This window comes from Nanorana parkeri, unplaced genomic scaffold, assembly GCF_000935625.1.
Source record: "Nanorana parkeri isolate BGI_ZX_2015 unplaced genomic scaffold, ASM93562v1 scaffold1152, whole genome shotgun sequence".
In the NCBI taxonomy this organism is placed as follows: Eukaryota; Metazoa; Chordata; class Amphibia; order Anura; family Dicroglossidae; genus Nanorana; species Nanorana parkeri.
This window is the reverse complement of record NW_017307420.1, coordinates 399,269-414,835: the sequence shown is the minus strand read 5'-3', so window position 1 is coordinate 414,835 and position 15,567 is coordinate 399,269. Positions and strand designations below refer to the sequence as shown.

Sequence of the window (15,567 nt, the reverse complement as noted above, 5' to 3'; positions counted from 1 at the left end):
AAATAATAATGATAATAATATATATATACATATATTATATATATATATATATTATCATTATTATAATATTAATAATAATATCATAATAATAATGATAATAATATATATATAATCATTATTATTTCTTTTATATTCTGACTACAGCCACTGTAAAAAAAACAACCCAAAAAACAGATAGGGCACCTCCCTGAAATGAGATGGGAACCTCCCTGAAATAAGGTTTTGCAGGTTGGGATGTCTGCATCAAAGCCCCCCCCTTCAAAACAGTCCCTTCCTTTCACATCAGAATTCCCTGTTTCACATCAAAGCCTCCCACTTCATATGAGAGTCCTACCATCACACCAGGAGCCACAGCTGCAGCAGCATGGCATTGGGGTAGCAGGCCTGGTCTTTTTTTCTGAATGGATCCCACCTTCCCTGGATTACTATCATTTATTTCCAAGATGCTGGTGACCAGGGCCGGCCTTAGGGGTGTGCGAGCCGTGCGGCCGCACAGGGCGCTGTCCCCTAATATTTCCCTGAAGCCCCCCAACAGTAAAAAAATAAATAAATATGAAAAAATTATTTTAAAAAAGTGAAAACAGACTCCCCTGCCCCCCCCCACACACACACACACAAACGTATTATTAGACATGTGCGAAGACTAAAAATTCATTTCAGATGAAATGAGTTGTTTTCATTTGTTTCATCAAACAAAACACATTTTTATGCTATTTTGTATTCAGCCATTGGCGTGTTCTGGAGGCGGGGTGCATGACGTCATATAAAACCGCACGTGTTGGGCGCCGCCATCTTGGTGTATATCTAGGTATACACCAAGATGGTGGGGCCAATATCGGCGTGTGAGGTCACCTGACGCCACTCATGCATGGCATCATGTAACGTCATGCTCCCTGCCTCCAAGATGGTGGTACGCATTCACAGAGAACGCTGGTGGCCCACATGGCCGCCCCACATTCTCAAACAAATTATTATTATGTGTCTGAATACATTTATCGTATATTCGGACATATAGTAATTAATTAATTTACATGTAGCCTGGGGTTTGTGTTCTGTTTTTTATTTTTACTTTTCTAGGTGCACTTACTTGAAAAAAGGGGTCAGCATGACATCCTGACACTTTATTTTTATAGACTCTATTGTAGTTTGACATTTATTGTTTAACTTTTGATAAGAATACTTCTATTGTGCCTACAAGTTTAATACCTTTGAATAAAAGTTTTATTTTTATCATACTTTTTAATATGTTTCTTTGCGGCTTAACAAAATAGGAGTCTTTAAATGGTGCGGATATTGGGGGAAATGGGTGTGGTTACGGGGGTGTGGCCACTAAAGGGTGTGGCCACTGAGGGGCGCTGTAAAGCTTTCTCGCACAGGGCGCCCAAAGGCCTAAGGCCGGCCCTGCTGGTGACAACATTTTGAGGCACTCTGGTTGAGAAAGGCTGCCTAATGCGTTTAGCATATAAAAGATTATAAAACCCCCATGCTTTGTCAACTTGGATTTGAGTGACTCTGCAGTCTAATTTTCTGGAAAGTATTTTATAAGCGCTTCATGGTATGGCAATTTTTCCCTATGAGACTGTTCAAACTGTTGGCGCTATAAAAATCCTGTATAATAATAATAATAATACCAAGATATTCTTCATTCACACAGGTGCCAAAATAACAATAATAGATGGAGAGATAGCTAATCCACATTCCAGACCGTACATGGCTCTGATAAAGTTTGAAACAAGCTATGGAGAAAGTATATGTGGAGGAAGTCTAATTCATCCCAGATGGGTGCTCACTGCGGGTCACTGTCAAATGTAAGTACATCTGCTTTCATAGCACAAGGATTCCGCATATCCTAAAATGTTAACAAATGAAACAGATTAGAAACTGTATATGTGGGCCCATTTTTTATTTGCCCTGCAACCTTGCACACTAATTACCACCCAGCACTATATTTCCTGTCTCCAATCAGCACTTATATCCATCTATAAGTCCTGTACTTTTATTGTAATTTACTACTTCTCCCTTCCCTGATATACACTCTTGAAGCTTCGAAACACCAGGTTTCATGCCCCCCACCCATTCACACTCTCTGACTGTAGTTTACACTTTTACTTTCTACTTGTCTTCTCAGATGTCTTCAGGCTGGTCATGTAACCTGTAGGGTCCTCTTCCGGTTTCAATCTTCTCTAGCAGTAGGCAGTCCTCACTGATGCAGAAAGGGGTACTGACTTAGAAAGTAAATTCCACCTTTAAAAAAATTAATAAAAATGCGCACTTCTTAATAAAAGAAAGAATGTGCATTGGAGGCAGTAAAGCATTGCAACCACGGGGAGTGGATTGCGAGTGCAATGCTGTGGCCCTGCAGATTCTATCTCCCGTACCACAGGGAGGGGAGGAAGAATGAGTGGACTACAAGTGCGTTGACGTCACTGCACTTGTATGCCACTGAGAACTATTAGTAACTCTGTTGTGGTGGCTAATGGGTGGCGGTGGTGAATAGTTTCTCTATTCACAGATCTTGTCAAAGGATCCGTTAATTGGATGGCATGGCTGTGTGGGCAAAGCCACGCACAGCCGCACCTTTTTCAATAATCAACAAAAGCCTGCAGGGAGAAGAACCTTGATTCAGGTAATTGGTGGGGCAGGATGGGGGAGGGGGTTTCGATGTGACCATGTGTCATGTTACACCCCGAATATGGGTGTAATATGAAACATGGTGTGAAAGGTTAACTTACCCTGTAATTACATCATCACAGCTCTTTGCATCACTATATGTGAGTCCAAGGTGCCATGATGACAATTCTCTAGGATGCGGGTCCATAACACACTGTACTCACAGGATGTCCTCTGTCTTCCATGTTGAATGACATTGGGTGTCATTCAATCCAGGACAACTAGTGACTCAAAGTACTACAGCACCAAAGTGACCAACTAGCAGCGTCTGATAACACCAGCATGCCTAGAAGTACTACAAACATTAACAACATCAACAGTATGCTTGCTCCCTTATGGTGTTTATGGTACTGTGGCTTTGATAGATCCCTTGCTCCATGCTGATCAGAGGTTCAATTTATTAGGTTACATTCAGAGATAAACCACCATCAATAATAAGTACTGTAAAGGAGGCCTGTGTGCTTTAAATTGCTCTGATTGGGCAGTATATGAGGATATTGAATGTAACCAACAGAGACCTTTCTAAACTTCAGAACAGTGTCAGAGTTACCTAAAATATCTCAGAAAAAAACCTTGCTCACACAGGGCTTGGGAACAAAGTGCCTGGGAGCTAAGTGGCGTTAAAAAATTGGATTTGAACTGTTTGGGATATATTGAGTGCTTGATTTTTGGAATACTTGTTGTCTCTGCTTCCTTCCTTCCTTTTTAGTATTTAAAAACTCTTTTTCCTTTTCTGTAAGTTTTTAAACTCTTCCCTTTTTTTTCCCCTCCGGTTTGCAGATCTCTGGTTAGGGGGAGTGGTTAATTGAGCTCAGGCATCTCTCATTGAGCAGGTGTATTATAAACTAGTGCACCACTCATTTTGAGCTTGCTCACACAGGGCTTGGGAACAAAGTGCCTGGGAGCTAAGTGGCGTTTAAACAATTGAAGTTTAACCAGGGCGGTGGTATAAATAAAATTTAGTTTAAAAAACAAGTTATTGAACGTGCCACTTGTGAACCACTAAACCTTAGATAAATAAATTACAAATAAGTAGTCTCGATTTACATAAAAATAATATAAAAGTAAAAAAAATTAGTAAGAAGGGTGAAATAAAATAATGTCTTCCATGAGTGGGTATGCAACCAGGTGCATGTCGTGCGCAATGCATTCCTTGAACATGCGTTTGAGGGGGAATACATTTGCACGAGATGTGAGCAAGTTGCTTGTTTGGAAACCCAGATTCTGGATCTAAGCAAGAAACTTGAAACACTTAGGAGCATAACAGTCATGGAAAAGAGTCTGGACATAACGCACCAGGCTGTGGTGGAGGTCAGCAACATTGGCAACAACCGCGCTGTGTGAATGAGACCGCAAAGTGTCAGATATAGTAGATACTGACCTTGGAGTAATGTCATACAATGTGTAAAAAGTGCAAAACAAAAAAGAAATGCATGTATATAACATGCACCTTAGTGTAAATGTAATTGCTACAAAATATCCATAATGAAAAATCAAATGCACTAAATATTAACTGTGAATCAATGTGATGCAATGTGCAAAGAATACCAACAAGAAAAACGCATGTGTGTAACTTGCACTCCAGTGAAAATAATAAATGGTTAAAAAATATTTTAACCATTTATTATTTTCACTGGAGTGCAAGTTACACACATACGTTTTTCTTGTTGGTGCGGCTTTTACCATTAATTTCATACGTTATATCTGACCACACAGATTTCAGCTGCTGCTTAACTTGATTAGAGTAGTGGCGCGAGGTTTCACATTATTCAACATTGGCAACAAACTGTTTGAGATTAACTCCATTACAAAGACTAGAGGCCACCACCTAAAGTTGGTGGAGAAAAAATTCCAGCACAATGGGCGAAGAGGGTTCTTTACAGTAAGAGCGGTTAAGGTCTGGAACTCACTGCCATCGGCAGTGATTTCAGCCAAGAGTGTAGATTTGTTCAAGAAACGTTTGGACAATTTCTTGAGGGACCGTAATATCCAGGGATACCAGTATCCCTAAGAATGAGATGATGCGTGGACCTATATGGGTTGGACTTGATGGACGTATGTCTTTATTCAACCCCAAATACTATGTAACTATGTATATCAGTACAGAGTTACTGTATTATATCATTATATGACAAACACTCATATCGGTTACGCACAATTCACACAAGTATGGAAAAAAAACTCTAATATAATGCGATGGCACATGTACAGTATAATATAATGACTGCCATGTTGGTTATCTCTTTCTTTCAGGCTTGGGAGTGTTGTAACTGTTATTCTTGGTGCTCATGACATGGACAAATATGAGAAACAGAAGCAGATGTTTCGTTCTCCCAAGAGTTTTACGCACCCTCGCTATAACAACAGCAAATATTTTAATGATCTTAAACTATATAGAGTAGGTATACCGGACACATACATTATTCTTATATTATTATTAATTATGAAAATGAGAATTACAATTATTTTATTACAGCATATTGCAATACTGAACATTGTTTTAGGACAACCTTTTCCAAGTTCCAGTTCTCCCATTTGTGGTATACTGAGCTTAGGGTGACGGGAGGACGCTAGTTTGTGTTCTCCTCTTACCCTAAGGAGAACTATGGGGAAAAGCCCTGACCCCATAGTTCTCCTTTAATATGAAGTCAATACAGAGTTTATGCTATGATTTGGTATAGTATGCGGTATGGCATTAGTTAGACCTATTTTTAATAGTAACTCTCAAGCAGCCAGAAACAACATTTATCCGGAATCTACCGATCCCCGTGGATGCCGGATAACGCGGAGTTTACTGTATATATGAAGCAGTGAGTAATTCACTGTATATTAAAAAAACACTGACCAGGGAGATTCACCTGCATTTGGTAACAGTTATTCTCTTAATTTATTCATAAAAATCTTTCTTTGTATAGAGTTTTATCATTAAAATCTTTCTTTGTGTATCATAAAAATCTTTCACATATATTGTAGTTACCTCGTGCAGCCAAGCTGGGAAAAGGTGTTCAGCTTCTACCTCTGCCAAAACCATCTAACGACCTACAGGAGGGGACTGTATGTGAAACAGCAGGATGGGGGAAGACTAAAAAAGATGATGAATCACAATATCTACTGGAAGTTAATGTCACCGTCCTAAGCAGAGAGACATGTGCTGATCGTTATATAAGGCTTGAGATGGAAATAACAGAAAATATGATGTGCACCAGTGTGGGACCTGGAGGACAGGATACATGTACTGTAAGTATACTGCCTGTCTCTCGGACATGTGACAGGGTGACAACACAGGTTGAGATATGGCGTTACCAGGTATGGCCTCCTCACATAATGAAGTCTTCCAACAAGGTTTACACTGCAGGGCAACGGAGTGGTGGTGAGTCAGAGAATGGGCTTTAAAATGACCCCTTAATGTGTAAAGGGACAGAATATCTTTAAAATATAACTATTATTATATTATTATTATTGATAATAATAATGATATTATAGAAGATTTATATAGCGCCAACAGTTTGCGCTATAAGGAAGACATTACAATTATAATACAATTGAAGACAAGATGGTAAGGAGGGCCTTGCCCATGAGAGCTTACAATCCATAATATAATCTAACTATGATATCAAATATGTGATGTGAACTGTCCATACCTGGGTTCTCTGTTTTTCTACGTACCCTGTGAATGATTTTGTAAATATCTGTTAATTCTGCTAGTAAGACTATTGGATAGTTAGTTCTATATGCCCAGGGTGGCAGCGTACTTCCGCAGTGCAAACACAGTAGCGTTATACCCCTTGCTGCTGCTGTAGCTGCTGAGATATTGGCACCATTGATGGCTCTATCAGTGAATATCCATGCCCAGCTTCATCTACAGTCCTTTTAGATTGGCAGTACATTGCTCTATCTGCAGGAGCTTAGGCAAATGATGGTAAAGCCTCGCTCTAGTTCCTCCTACCCCCTCCATAGCTGTCTAGCAGGATGCAGGAGAAAGCCATTGAAAGGGGCTCTAGACGGCTGGGGGATTCTCCTTCAAAGCACTTCGGGAACACAGAATGAACTACACTGAGGCAGATTCAAACATGTTCAATTTATTAGAAGAATGTCTTAGCTTTTTATACTATTACAGAATGCTTAATCAACGTTTAAACTTTGCACCATATGAGCACATACTGAAGAGAAGCAGTGTCTTGAGAAATAAGATTACAAGAAGAACTTTGGAATCATATAGCATTAGTCATAGATAACTCTTATCACTAACGGCCAGTTCCAATATGCTATACCATAAAAGAAGTGCAAATTACAAAACAGATAAACAAAAGGAGGCATAGAATGAAAATCTGCTGAATATTATTTAAGACTTTTGATTTTAACATATACTTCTAAAGAGGACCAGTATTGTATTATCAAATCATTCTTTCAGCCATCTAACATGGCAATGTGTGCGCATTAACACACCACAACAGTGTGAACCCAATCTGAGCATCTTAAAGGATCTTAAGGCTCTAAGAAGCCAAGATACCCCTTCAGGTTATCACATCAGTACTTTTCTCTGCTATTTTTGGATTTTCTAATGACATATTCTTCTCGTTCTCAAATACTTTTTCTGTATTACTATAGGCAGTGCATGGTTTCAGGGGGTCTGTGGATTTTGGTCAAGATTGACCACAGGAAACATAGGAGCTGTGGTATGAAGATTACTCTTTTACAAAAGTAAAAGCTGATATATTCTACAGCCACTCCCTGTATAAAGCAGTGCATTGGCTGGTGTTTACTGTGAGCGGTGCACTACTGAAGGGGTTGTGTAGTCACAGTTTTAACCACGTTTTAGGCTTTTTAATGCTGAAATCTAAGAAGTGCTGCCTATTGGTCAGCACGGTCAGGCTATTTGTGAGCAAAATTCAAAATACAAATACAGAGTGCAGGGTTGTGCTGCCGTGTACAGAGTATGCATAGTACACCAGCTTTCGCCCAAAGGTAAGTATAACAGGGAGAGAAGAGGCCAGACTGAAGGGGGGAACTCCATTTTCCCAAATTTGCCTGGGAAAGTGGAATTACTGTTTAAAGATCCAAAGGCATGCCCTGGATTTACTGTATATCACATAAGATAGAGATAGTCTTCAGAATGCCACTGGCACGCCTACTATACATCACCCCTACCCTCACATTACTGTTGTGACCTTTAAAGCTCTTTTTGTATGACCTTTGGGTATGAATGTGTCATTTTCTTTATTCTCTGTTCCTTGTCAACTCCCTGTTTCACCAATGTTGCTCACCACTGGAACTACTTTGCAAAAAATTTCAGCAAAACATTAGAAAAGAAAAAGTACTATACAGTCTTGCCAAAGTTGGCCAAACTGAGTAACAATCATCTACTGTTTATGGTAACCGTAAACAAAGAGGTCTATTTATAAACGATCCACAGGGTCCTTTGCCCTGTGAATATCTGTGAACATTCATTCTGTGCGGATATGTGCCAAAATAATGTTCTTTAGTTTTTCTCATACAAGGCAATGTATTTTTGAATGTTTTTTTTTTCCATTTAATACTGCATTATGGCCACTTCACAACGCTGAGGAACATAGCAAATAAGTATTTATTTTCTATGCTCCTCAATGCCATGTAGTGACCATAATGTGGTCAACCTCATGTTGACATATATGCAAATTGATGCTGTGAATTGTTTAAAAAAATAGACCCCTGTCACTCTTCAGTAGATATGTGCTGGATTTTCTCCTGATAATTGTGCTCATACTGTATATTTTTTTTTAAAGATACAATTGTAAAGTAAGTACCCTATGTATTGCATACAAAATAAATAATTTATTAAAAAATGCATTGTTTTTTTCCAGGGAGATTCAGGTGGTCCTTTAATCTGCAATGGAGTCTTGTCAGGAGTGACATCATTTGGACCAAAAAAATGTGGACAACCTAACAAGGCCTCCGTGTTCACTCGCCTGACCCAGGAATACATCGACTGGATACAAAGCAAAATCAACAGCACTAAACTCACTTAATAAATCATGTGTTGTTTCTTCTACCATTACACCGCCATTTTTGTAAAAGCTTTATATGTCAAGTGAGATCTGTATGGAAGATTCTTTTTTGTATTTATCAAAGAGACCTTTTCAATGCTTACCTGCAGCATTTTTCCTTTTCATTAACAAGTGTTGTATTCACTTGCAATGTAGCTTTGAACTTGCTCGGGAATTCAAACACTCCAGTCAATTCTTTAGCACAACCACAGTTTCCCCTGACTCTTGCCACATCATAGCCCTGCTCTTCTATAGCCTAATTAATGTCTGTGCTGGCACAACTACTCTGCCCCTCCCCTCACCTTCCTATATAGAGTAACCTTTATGAAGGGCAATGCTATAGAGTGTCACTTGAATGAGAGCTCTGAGTCTGCTGGGGCTACTGTCCTCACATCCAAGATGGCAGAAGTCTCATGGTATTTTGGATGTCTACACAAAGGATACTTTTACAGGTACATAACCTGCATAAAATATGTTAAATGCACCTATAAACTAATGCGAAGATTGTTGTTGAAATAAATGGCTTGGTGTCAGGGTCTCTTTATGGCTCTATTCACATACATGTGATATATAGAGTTGCTATGCAATTTATTCTGAATGCCACTCCAATGAACATATACAGTGTAAAGGAACACAGAGGCAATTAAACTCCTCATTATGCACAGATGTGAATGCACTGTACTGGCCAAAAATAGTCAGAGGAATTGCACTTATTTTTTTCTGTCCCCCTCCCCTGACCTCAGAAAGCCCACCCTCCATTGATGTATACTTACCGAGATCTGGCACCCAGGGCCTAAGGCCTTTTTTTTACATCTAGCACTAAAATCCACTCACTGCTGGCCACAACTGAGCAGTCAGGTATTATAGACTTCTTTGGGGCTCATCTACCCCTGTATCCCAGCCAAGAGATGTCGGGTGATGAGACCCAAACACCTCTTAGGGGTTCTACTGCACAGGTACGGTCAGCAGTGATAGGACTTTGGCACTGGATGTAAACAAAAGCAGAAATCCCAGAGCGTCAGATCATGGTAAGTATGCTTCGGTGGAGGGTGGGCTTTGTGAGGTCGGGGTGGGGGGTAGAAACAATAAGTGCATTTACTCAAAAATGCATTTATTCTTTTAGGGCCCATTTAAAGTAAATTGTCTGCTTTATGACATGACGGATAAACACACAAAAAGACATGCGTAGATGTAAATAGAACCCAAAGGCTAACTGCTGTAAAAACTTTCTGGTTTATCATTTGTTGCACTGATATTAGGACTGCTTTAGCTGACATATCTAGCACATTCAATAAAACTTTGATGTTTTGTTGATAAAAAAACTTCACTATGATGCTGCTTATGTAACAGTGTTTCATATTAATAAAGTTATTCTATAGATATATATCAGCAGCCTGTACTTTATGGTTACCACATTCCAACCATTTTATATTTATTTGAGTTTGTGATGTGTTTCACATTTTTAAAGTGAATAGTAATGACACAATTTCATCAGTAACACAAAGCTACAAATTTTTTATTAGGGGTCAGGTGGGGCGACTGGTGGCGAGTAACTCTTAAGGCCTGGCTAGTAGCTCAGGACTTGAAATTTTGAGCCCTGCATATATACAGTATATATATTAAAAAATACTAAGGCGTCATGTGTGAACCATGTAATATAAGAACTGTCTGTAAGGCCCACAGGCTCCAATTACATCTCCTGTTGTTATTTCCAGTGCAGGTTAGGAAATATAAAGGAGAATCTGACTAACAAGATTAATATGGGCAACACAGAAGTCTTTCTCTTGGTTGCTTCCACATGAGACCCATTGTCCTTCCTTCTGACACAAGAACAGTAACATAATCAAAAAAGTTGGGATGATCATGAAGCCAATCATTGCCTAAAGGTAACAGTGTATGGTATTTGCACAGTGAATCGGTTCTTAATGGAGCATTAGAGTAATTCAATGGAGACATAAAAGGAATAAAAGACCCAATCAACATCCACACAAAATGAATGCGTTTCTGTATTAATCCTTCAAAGCAGTGGCTCCTAAATTGCAGCCCTTTGCTTGCCTTTAATTAGCCATGAGGGCACTATATCTCCCACTGGAACTAACAACGGTGCAGTATTTCTCCTACTGATAGCAATGAAGGGTTACTATTTAAAATGGCATCATATTTATCTTACTGATACCAACAATGAGGTGCTATTCCTCCCACTGGCACAAAAGATGGGGCATGATTCCTCCTCTCAAAAATCACAGGAGTTAGGTTTTTTTTTTTTTACTCCTAATGCTCACCAACTGTGGGCCATTTTTCTATCTCCTACAGATTACTGACATTGGGGCATTTTGTATTCACGCAGGTCATAGACTGAGGTTTGGAGCACAGTAAATTGGCCCTGTATTTAGAATGTTTGAAGACCCCTCTTTAAAGTGGAATTTCCGCACAGCTCAGTTCGTCATGCCTTCCCATTGCTTCTAGGTTTCACATTGTGATTGTGTGCTGTGCAACCTTCCTTGAATGCTCCAGTGTGTGTGGGTAAGGCTGCAACTGACTCAGAGAGGGGAGTGCATGAACCAGAGAAAACATTGGCCCGAAGATCTCCTATTTGACTGTATTGTACGTTTTATTATAATGCGAACTGTAATACTATGTCACCGTACACATTCCAGGGTAGCCATACATAAATGTTCTAAGAATGTCTGATGTTCTGTAAGAAAAAACATCACAAACAAAAAAAAATGTCCAGAATATTGATTTATTGCTGGTATTGTTATATTACACAATGGTAAGCTTTGTACATACACAAACTGTACACATATAAATAAATACAATAGAATAAATTATAAATGAGTAAAGCTCACTGGTACAATAAAACATGTCATCTTCAAACAATTAGTCCTCAGAACAATAAATATTCAAAACTTTCTCCAGAAAAGTGACAAGAGTACGAAGTGTACTGTACAAGACTAAGCCTGGGTTCACACCTGGGCGTTCGTAATATGCACATTTTATGCGCGTTTTTGCCCACACATTTTTAGCGCAATTTTTTGTCCACGAAACGCGCGTTTGACGCGCGTTTACAAAATCTCTATTTAGAAGTCCAATGGATACGTGCTGAAATCTGCCACAAAGTAGCTCATGTACTTTTTCGCGCGTAAGGCATATTTCAGCGCGACAAAACTCGCTGAAATACGCCTTGGTGGGAACCATGCCCTTAGCAATTATTAGGATTTCACTTCCTGAGCGTTTTTCAGCGCTTCGATCAGCGCTGAAAAATGCCCAAGTGTGAACCCAGCCTAAAAGAGGTCCCTTCAGCTTTGTAGTTCACTTACTTGTAATTCAATTACTTCCTTGTTCACACCAAGCGCAGAGCAGATCCAGACCAGAGCAGGTGCAGACCGGATCAAAACTGCGTCCAATGTATTCCTATGGTATTTTCACCTCCAGTTCACATCGCAGCGTGCAGATCCAGACCAGATCAAGAGCAGGTGAAAAAACTGCGGCAAGCCCTATTTTAGCCGGTCTCTGGCTCTGCTCTGGAACGCATCAAAAACGCGTCAAAAACGCGGCACAACCCACTGCACTGTGTGTGCAGAAACCTGACCGGATCTGCTCTGCATTTGGTGTGAACAAGGCCAGCTCACCTCCATGCAAACAGCTAAACACACAGTGGAAATACAACTATAGATGTTTTTATATCTGTCAGGATTTGCAGTCCATCTAGATTTACAGGGTGTCAATCTAGATTTACAGGGTGCCAGACAGTGACACTGGAATGCTTGCTATCCCACTTTCAAGACCTGTATGTGTATCGGTTGAGTTCAGCGCTGCTGCGACAGGGGAGGAAGAACCCACATGCGCAGGTCTTGAAAGAGGGAGAGCGTTAATTCTAATGATGGGCTCTCCCAATGAACAGGGCATCCCAGACCATCAGCAGGACAGCCCTGATCACTCCCAGTAGAAGTTTTTCAGCCAGGCTATGGGTAAATTACAATGGGCCTGGGGTGTTTTTAAAAGTACAGGATGCCCTTGAGTGCATAGTGCTTTTAATCTTAAATGTGAACTAACCCTTTAAATTCTGTTTGTGTCTCTATAGAAGCGATTCCCCTCACTCCCTTTTCTGTCTAACACCTCTCAGATGGTCATTAAGTGGGGGGAAATCTCCCTGCTGGGGGCACACACAGCAATATTGTCCTTAGAGAGGTTCTAAACCAATCTCACCCTATGTAAGGGCAAAATGGCGGCCGCGCATGCCAAATCTCCATGTGGCCGGAAAACGCGCCATTGTGCGCAAACCAGAAGTGTGCGAAAACACACGCAACGGCTGTCGCACAGGAAGTGATGCTGCTACCTGGTTAAGCTCACCATATAAAAACGAGCCTGCCCCTGCTCCATTGCTGATAGTCTTTTCAGCTAGTATTCCCATGTGTTTGTGCCTGTTGGATTCCTGTGACCTACTTGACCCGGTTTGTTTGGACTTTGCTATTTGATTGCTGCCTGCCCCTGACCTCGGCCAATTTCCTGGACTTTGCCTTCTGCTGCTGATTTTGTACTCTGCTACCCGGCTGGCTCCGACCTTTGGTTTTCCTGCTCCAGTCTCTTGTTCCTGCTCCCTCCCTGTCTACTCGGTGGACCCCCGGCTTGCTGACTACACGTCATCTGGATGTCTCCTGCACAGTGTCGGTTCCCATCATTGGCACTCATGCTCCTCGCTGTCCAACTGCTCCCTGTTCTCCAGGGGCGGAAGGACACGAGTCACAAGAGCAGCCTCCTCACCTTCCGGTCTCTTACCAGGTATGTGACACCCTACTACAAGATTTTTCACTGCTCCTGTGTCTCGGGTGGTATTTCCCTTACTTACCTTTCTGTCATACAGGAGGAAGGAGATATATCCAGAATGGGGTCACAATAAGACTTGGGGTCAGCAATAAAAATGTGACAAAGGTCTAACCAAGCCTTTCTCAACAAAGGCTCCCTGGAACCAGGGCTCTTCCAGAGGTTGCTAGGGGTTTCCTTAGCAATGAGCACACTCTACCACTCAAATAAGTAAATCACTGACAACAATGATTGTATTTGCTATCTGTAAGAGAGGATTCTTTCCACTAGCTACAAATGTAAGAAAAAATTCTTCTCACTGACCACCAACGTATGAATCATTCTTCCCAATGACCACCAATGTAAGGAACAATTTTTCCCACTGATCCCTAATGTAAGGTGGACCTTCTCCCAATGACCACCAATCAAAGGGGGCCTTTCTACACTGACCACCAGACTAAGGGGCACTTCACTGACCATCAACGTAAGGAGCATTCTTGCCACTAATCACAAATGTAAGGAGCATTTGTCCCACTGACTATCATATTAATCAATAGTGAGCTGTAGATATAGAGGTTATTCACAAAGCTGCCGAAAGCAGCCGAGTGAATAACGGACCCGCTGTTCGGCTATTCACTTCAGGCTTGTACGGCTGAATTCAGCCGTACATCGGCTGAAATCAGCCGTATATCGGCTTGCTTGCATGTTCGGCTGGGCCGAAGTGCAGAAGCAGTTCGACTCAGCTGATCCAACATCTAGATCGGCTGAGCCGAACCTCCGGCAGGCTACTCGCTGTAGTTCCGCCTATTGTCATAGGGGCCGAATGGCAGTGAATGAATAGCCAAATGCCGAGCATTTGGCTCGTCTATTCTGCTCGGTACCTCCGTGGTACCCAGCAGAATAGAAAAACAGTGAAAAAAGTTGAAGAAAAAAAGGTTTACAAAATGTAAATAAATGATAAATGAAAAAAAATCAAAGATTATTGAAAAAAGAAAAAAAAAGAAAGAAACAATTGGGCGGAGCTGTCAGTTGCAGAGCTTTGGGTTTCACTTCGGCTCAGCCGAGCCGAAGCATATGCCTTCGGCTCGGCTGAGCCGCTCGGCTGCCTTCGGGGGCTGTACAGGCTATAGTGAATAGTCTGTACAGCAGCCCTTCGGTTCCACTGAACCAAAGGGCTCCGGCGGCTGAAGCTATCCGAAGGATCGGCCGCAGCTACGGTTGATCCTTCGGCTAGCTTTGTGAAAAACCTTCATAGTAATTATTAGCAGGGGTTCCCTGAGCCTGTAAAATTATTTCAAGGATTCCTTCATGTAAAAAAGTGGAGAAAGGCTGGTCTAACTCGTCCACACGCTATCCAAAACTAAAAATACACTGTTTTATCTAGAGTTGAGTTTTAGGCTTGAAAGTTTGACTTACAATAAAGCTTGCCTTCTGCTTTTTGCCTTTGTTGCTTTACCCTAATGCCGGAATGGTAAACTGGTCTTTCTTGGGCTGCATGGGGAATATGCAAATAAAAGTACATGCAATACTACTATGCTAATTTACCAGGGTGGAAAACGGGCAGGCCATTGTTATTGTTTTCTACTGATAAATCCTAGGTAAACTGGCTCCATGAGTGTTCCCATATTCCCTATCCAGCAGAGAAGTATGTCTGATGGAAAAAGACTACCTGAAAGGTAGTTTTTTTCTGGTAGAATGATCTGAAGTCCTCGGACTGATGAGAATTGAAGAATAAAAGAAAGTATGTCTTAGGTCTGTTATGATGCATATAAGGCATACTCAATTCAGGCAGGATTATGCATGTTCTGGGGTAGAAAATATGTGCAGACAATACTGTTATCTGTGCTGGCAATACTGCTAAATATATTGTCAAAATTGAGCTTTTGGTGGCTTTGCTGAATAAGCACTGTGCAGTTACTAGCAGTCACTCATGAAATGGCATCTGTTACACCTTGGTGTATCATTATCTCCCAATTAATTGCCCTTTCTTCTTCACTTAACATGAAAGGCTCAGCACTGATTCTCTTTTCTCAAATTCCTTTTGTTGCAGGAGTTCTGGTTTTGTAAATTT

At 40.9% G+C, this 15,567-nt stretch overlaps 1 protein-coding gene across 1 annotated transcript in view; it reads left to right on the top strand.

Moving 5' to 3' along the window:
- The window catches only part of LOC108796688 (granzyme K-like), a 17,764-nt gene extending 9,034 nt beyond the window's left edge, over positions 1 to 8,730 (top strand). Inside the window, exons 2-5 of the mRNA XM_018568188.1 lie at positions 1,655 to 1,808; positions 4,924 to 5,066; positions 5,642 to 5,907; positions 8,511 to 8,730. Of these exons, the coding sequence (XP_018423690.1) occupies positions 1,655 to 1,808; positions 4,924 to 5,066; positions 5,642 to 5,907; positions 8,511 to 8,675 (728 nt within the window). The 3' untranslated portion in view covers positions 8,676 to 8,730. The remainder of the gene's footprint in view (positions 1 to 1,654; positions 1,809 to 4,923; positions 5,067 to 5,641; positions 5,908 to 8,510) is intronic.
- Positions 8,731 to 15,567: the final 6,837 nt, after the last annotated feature.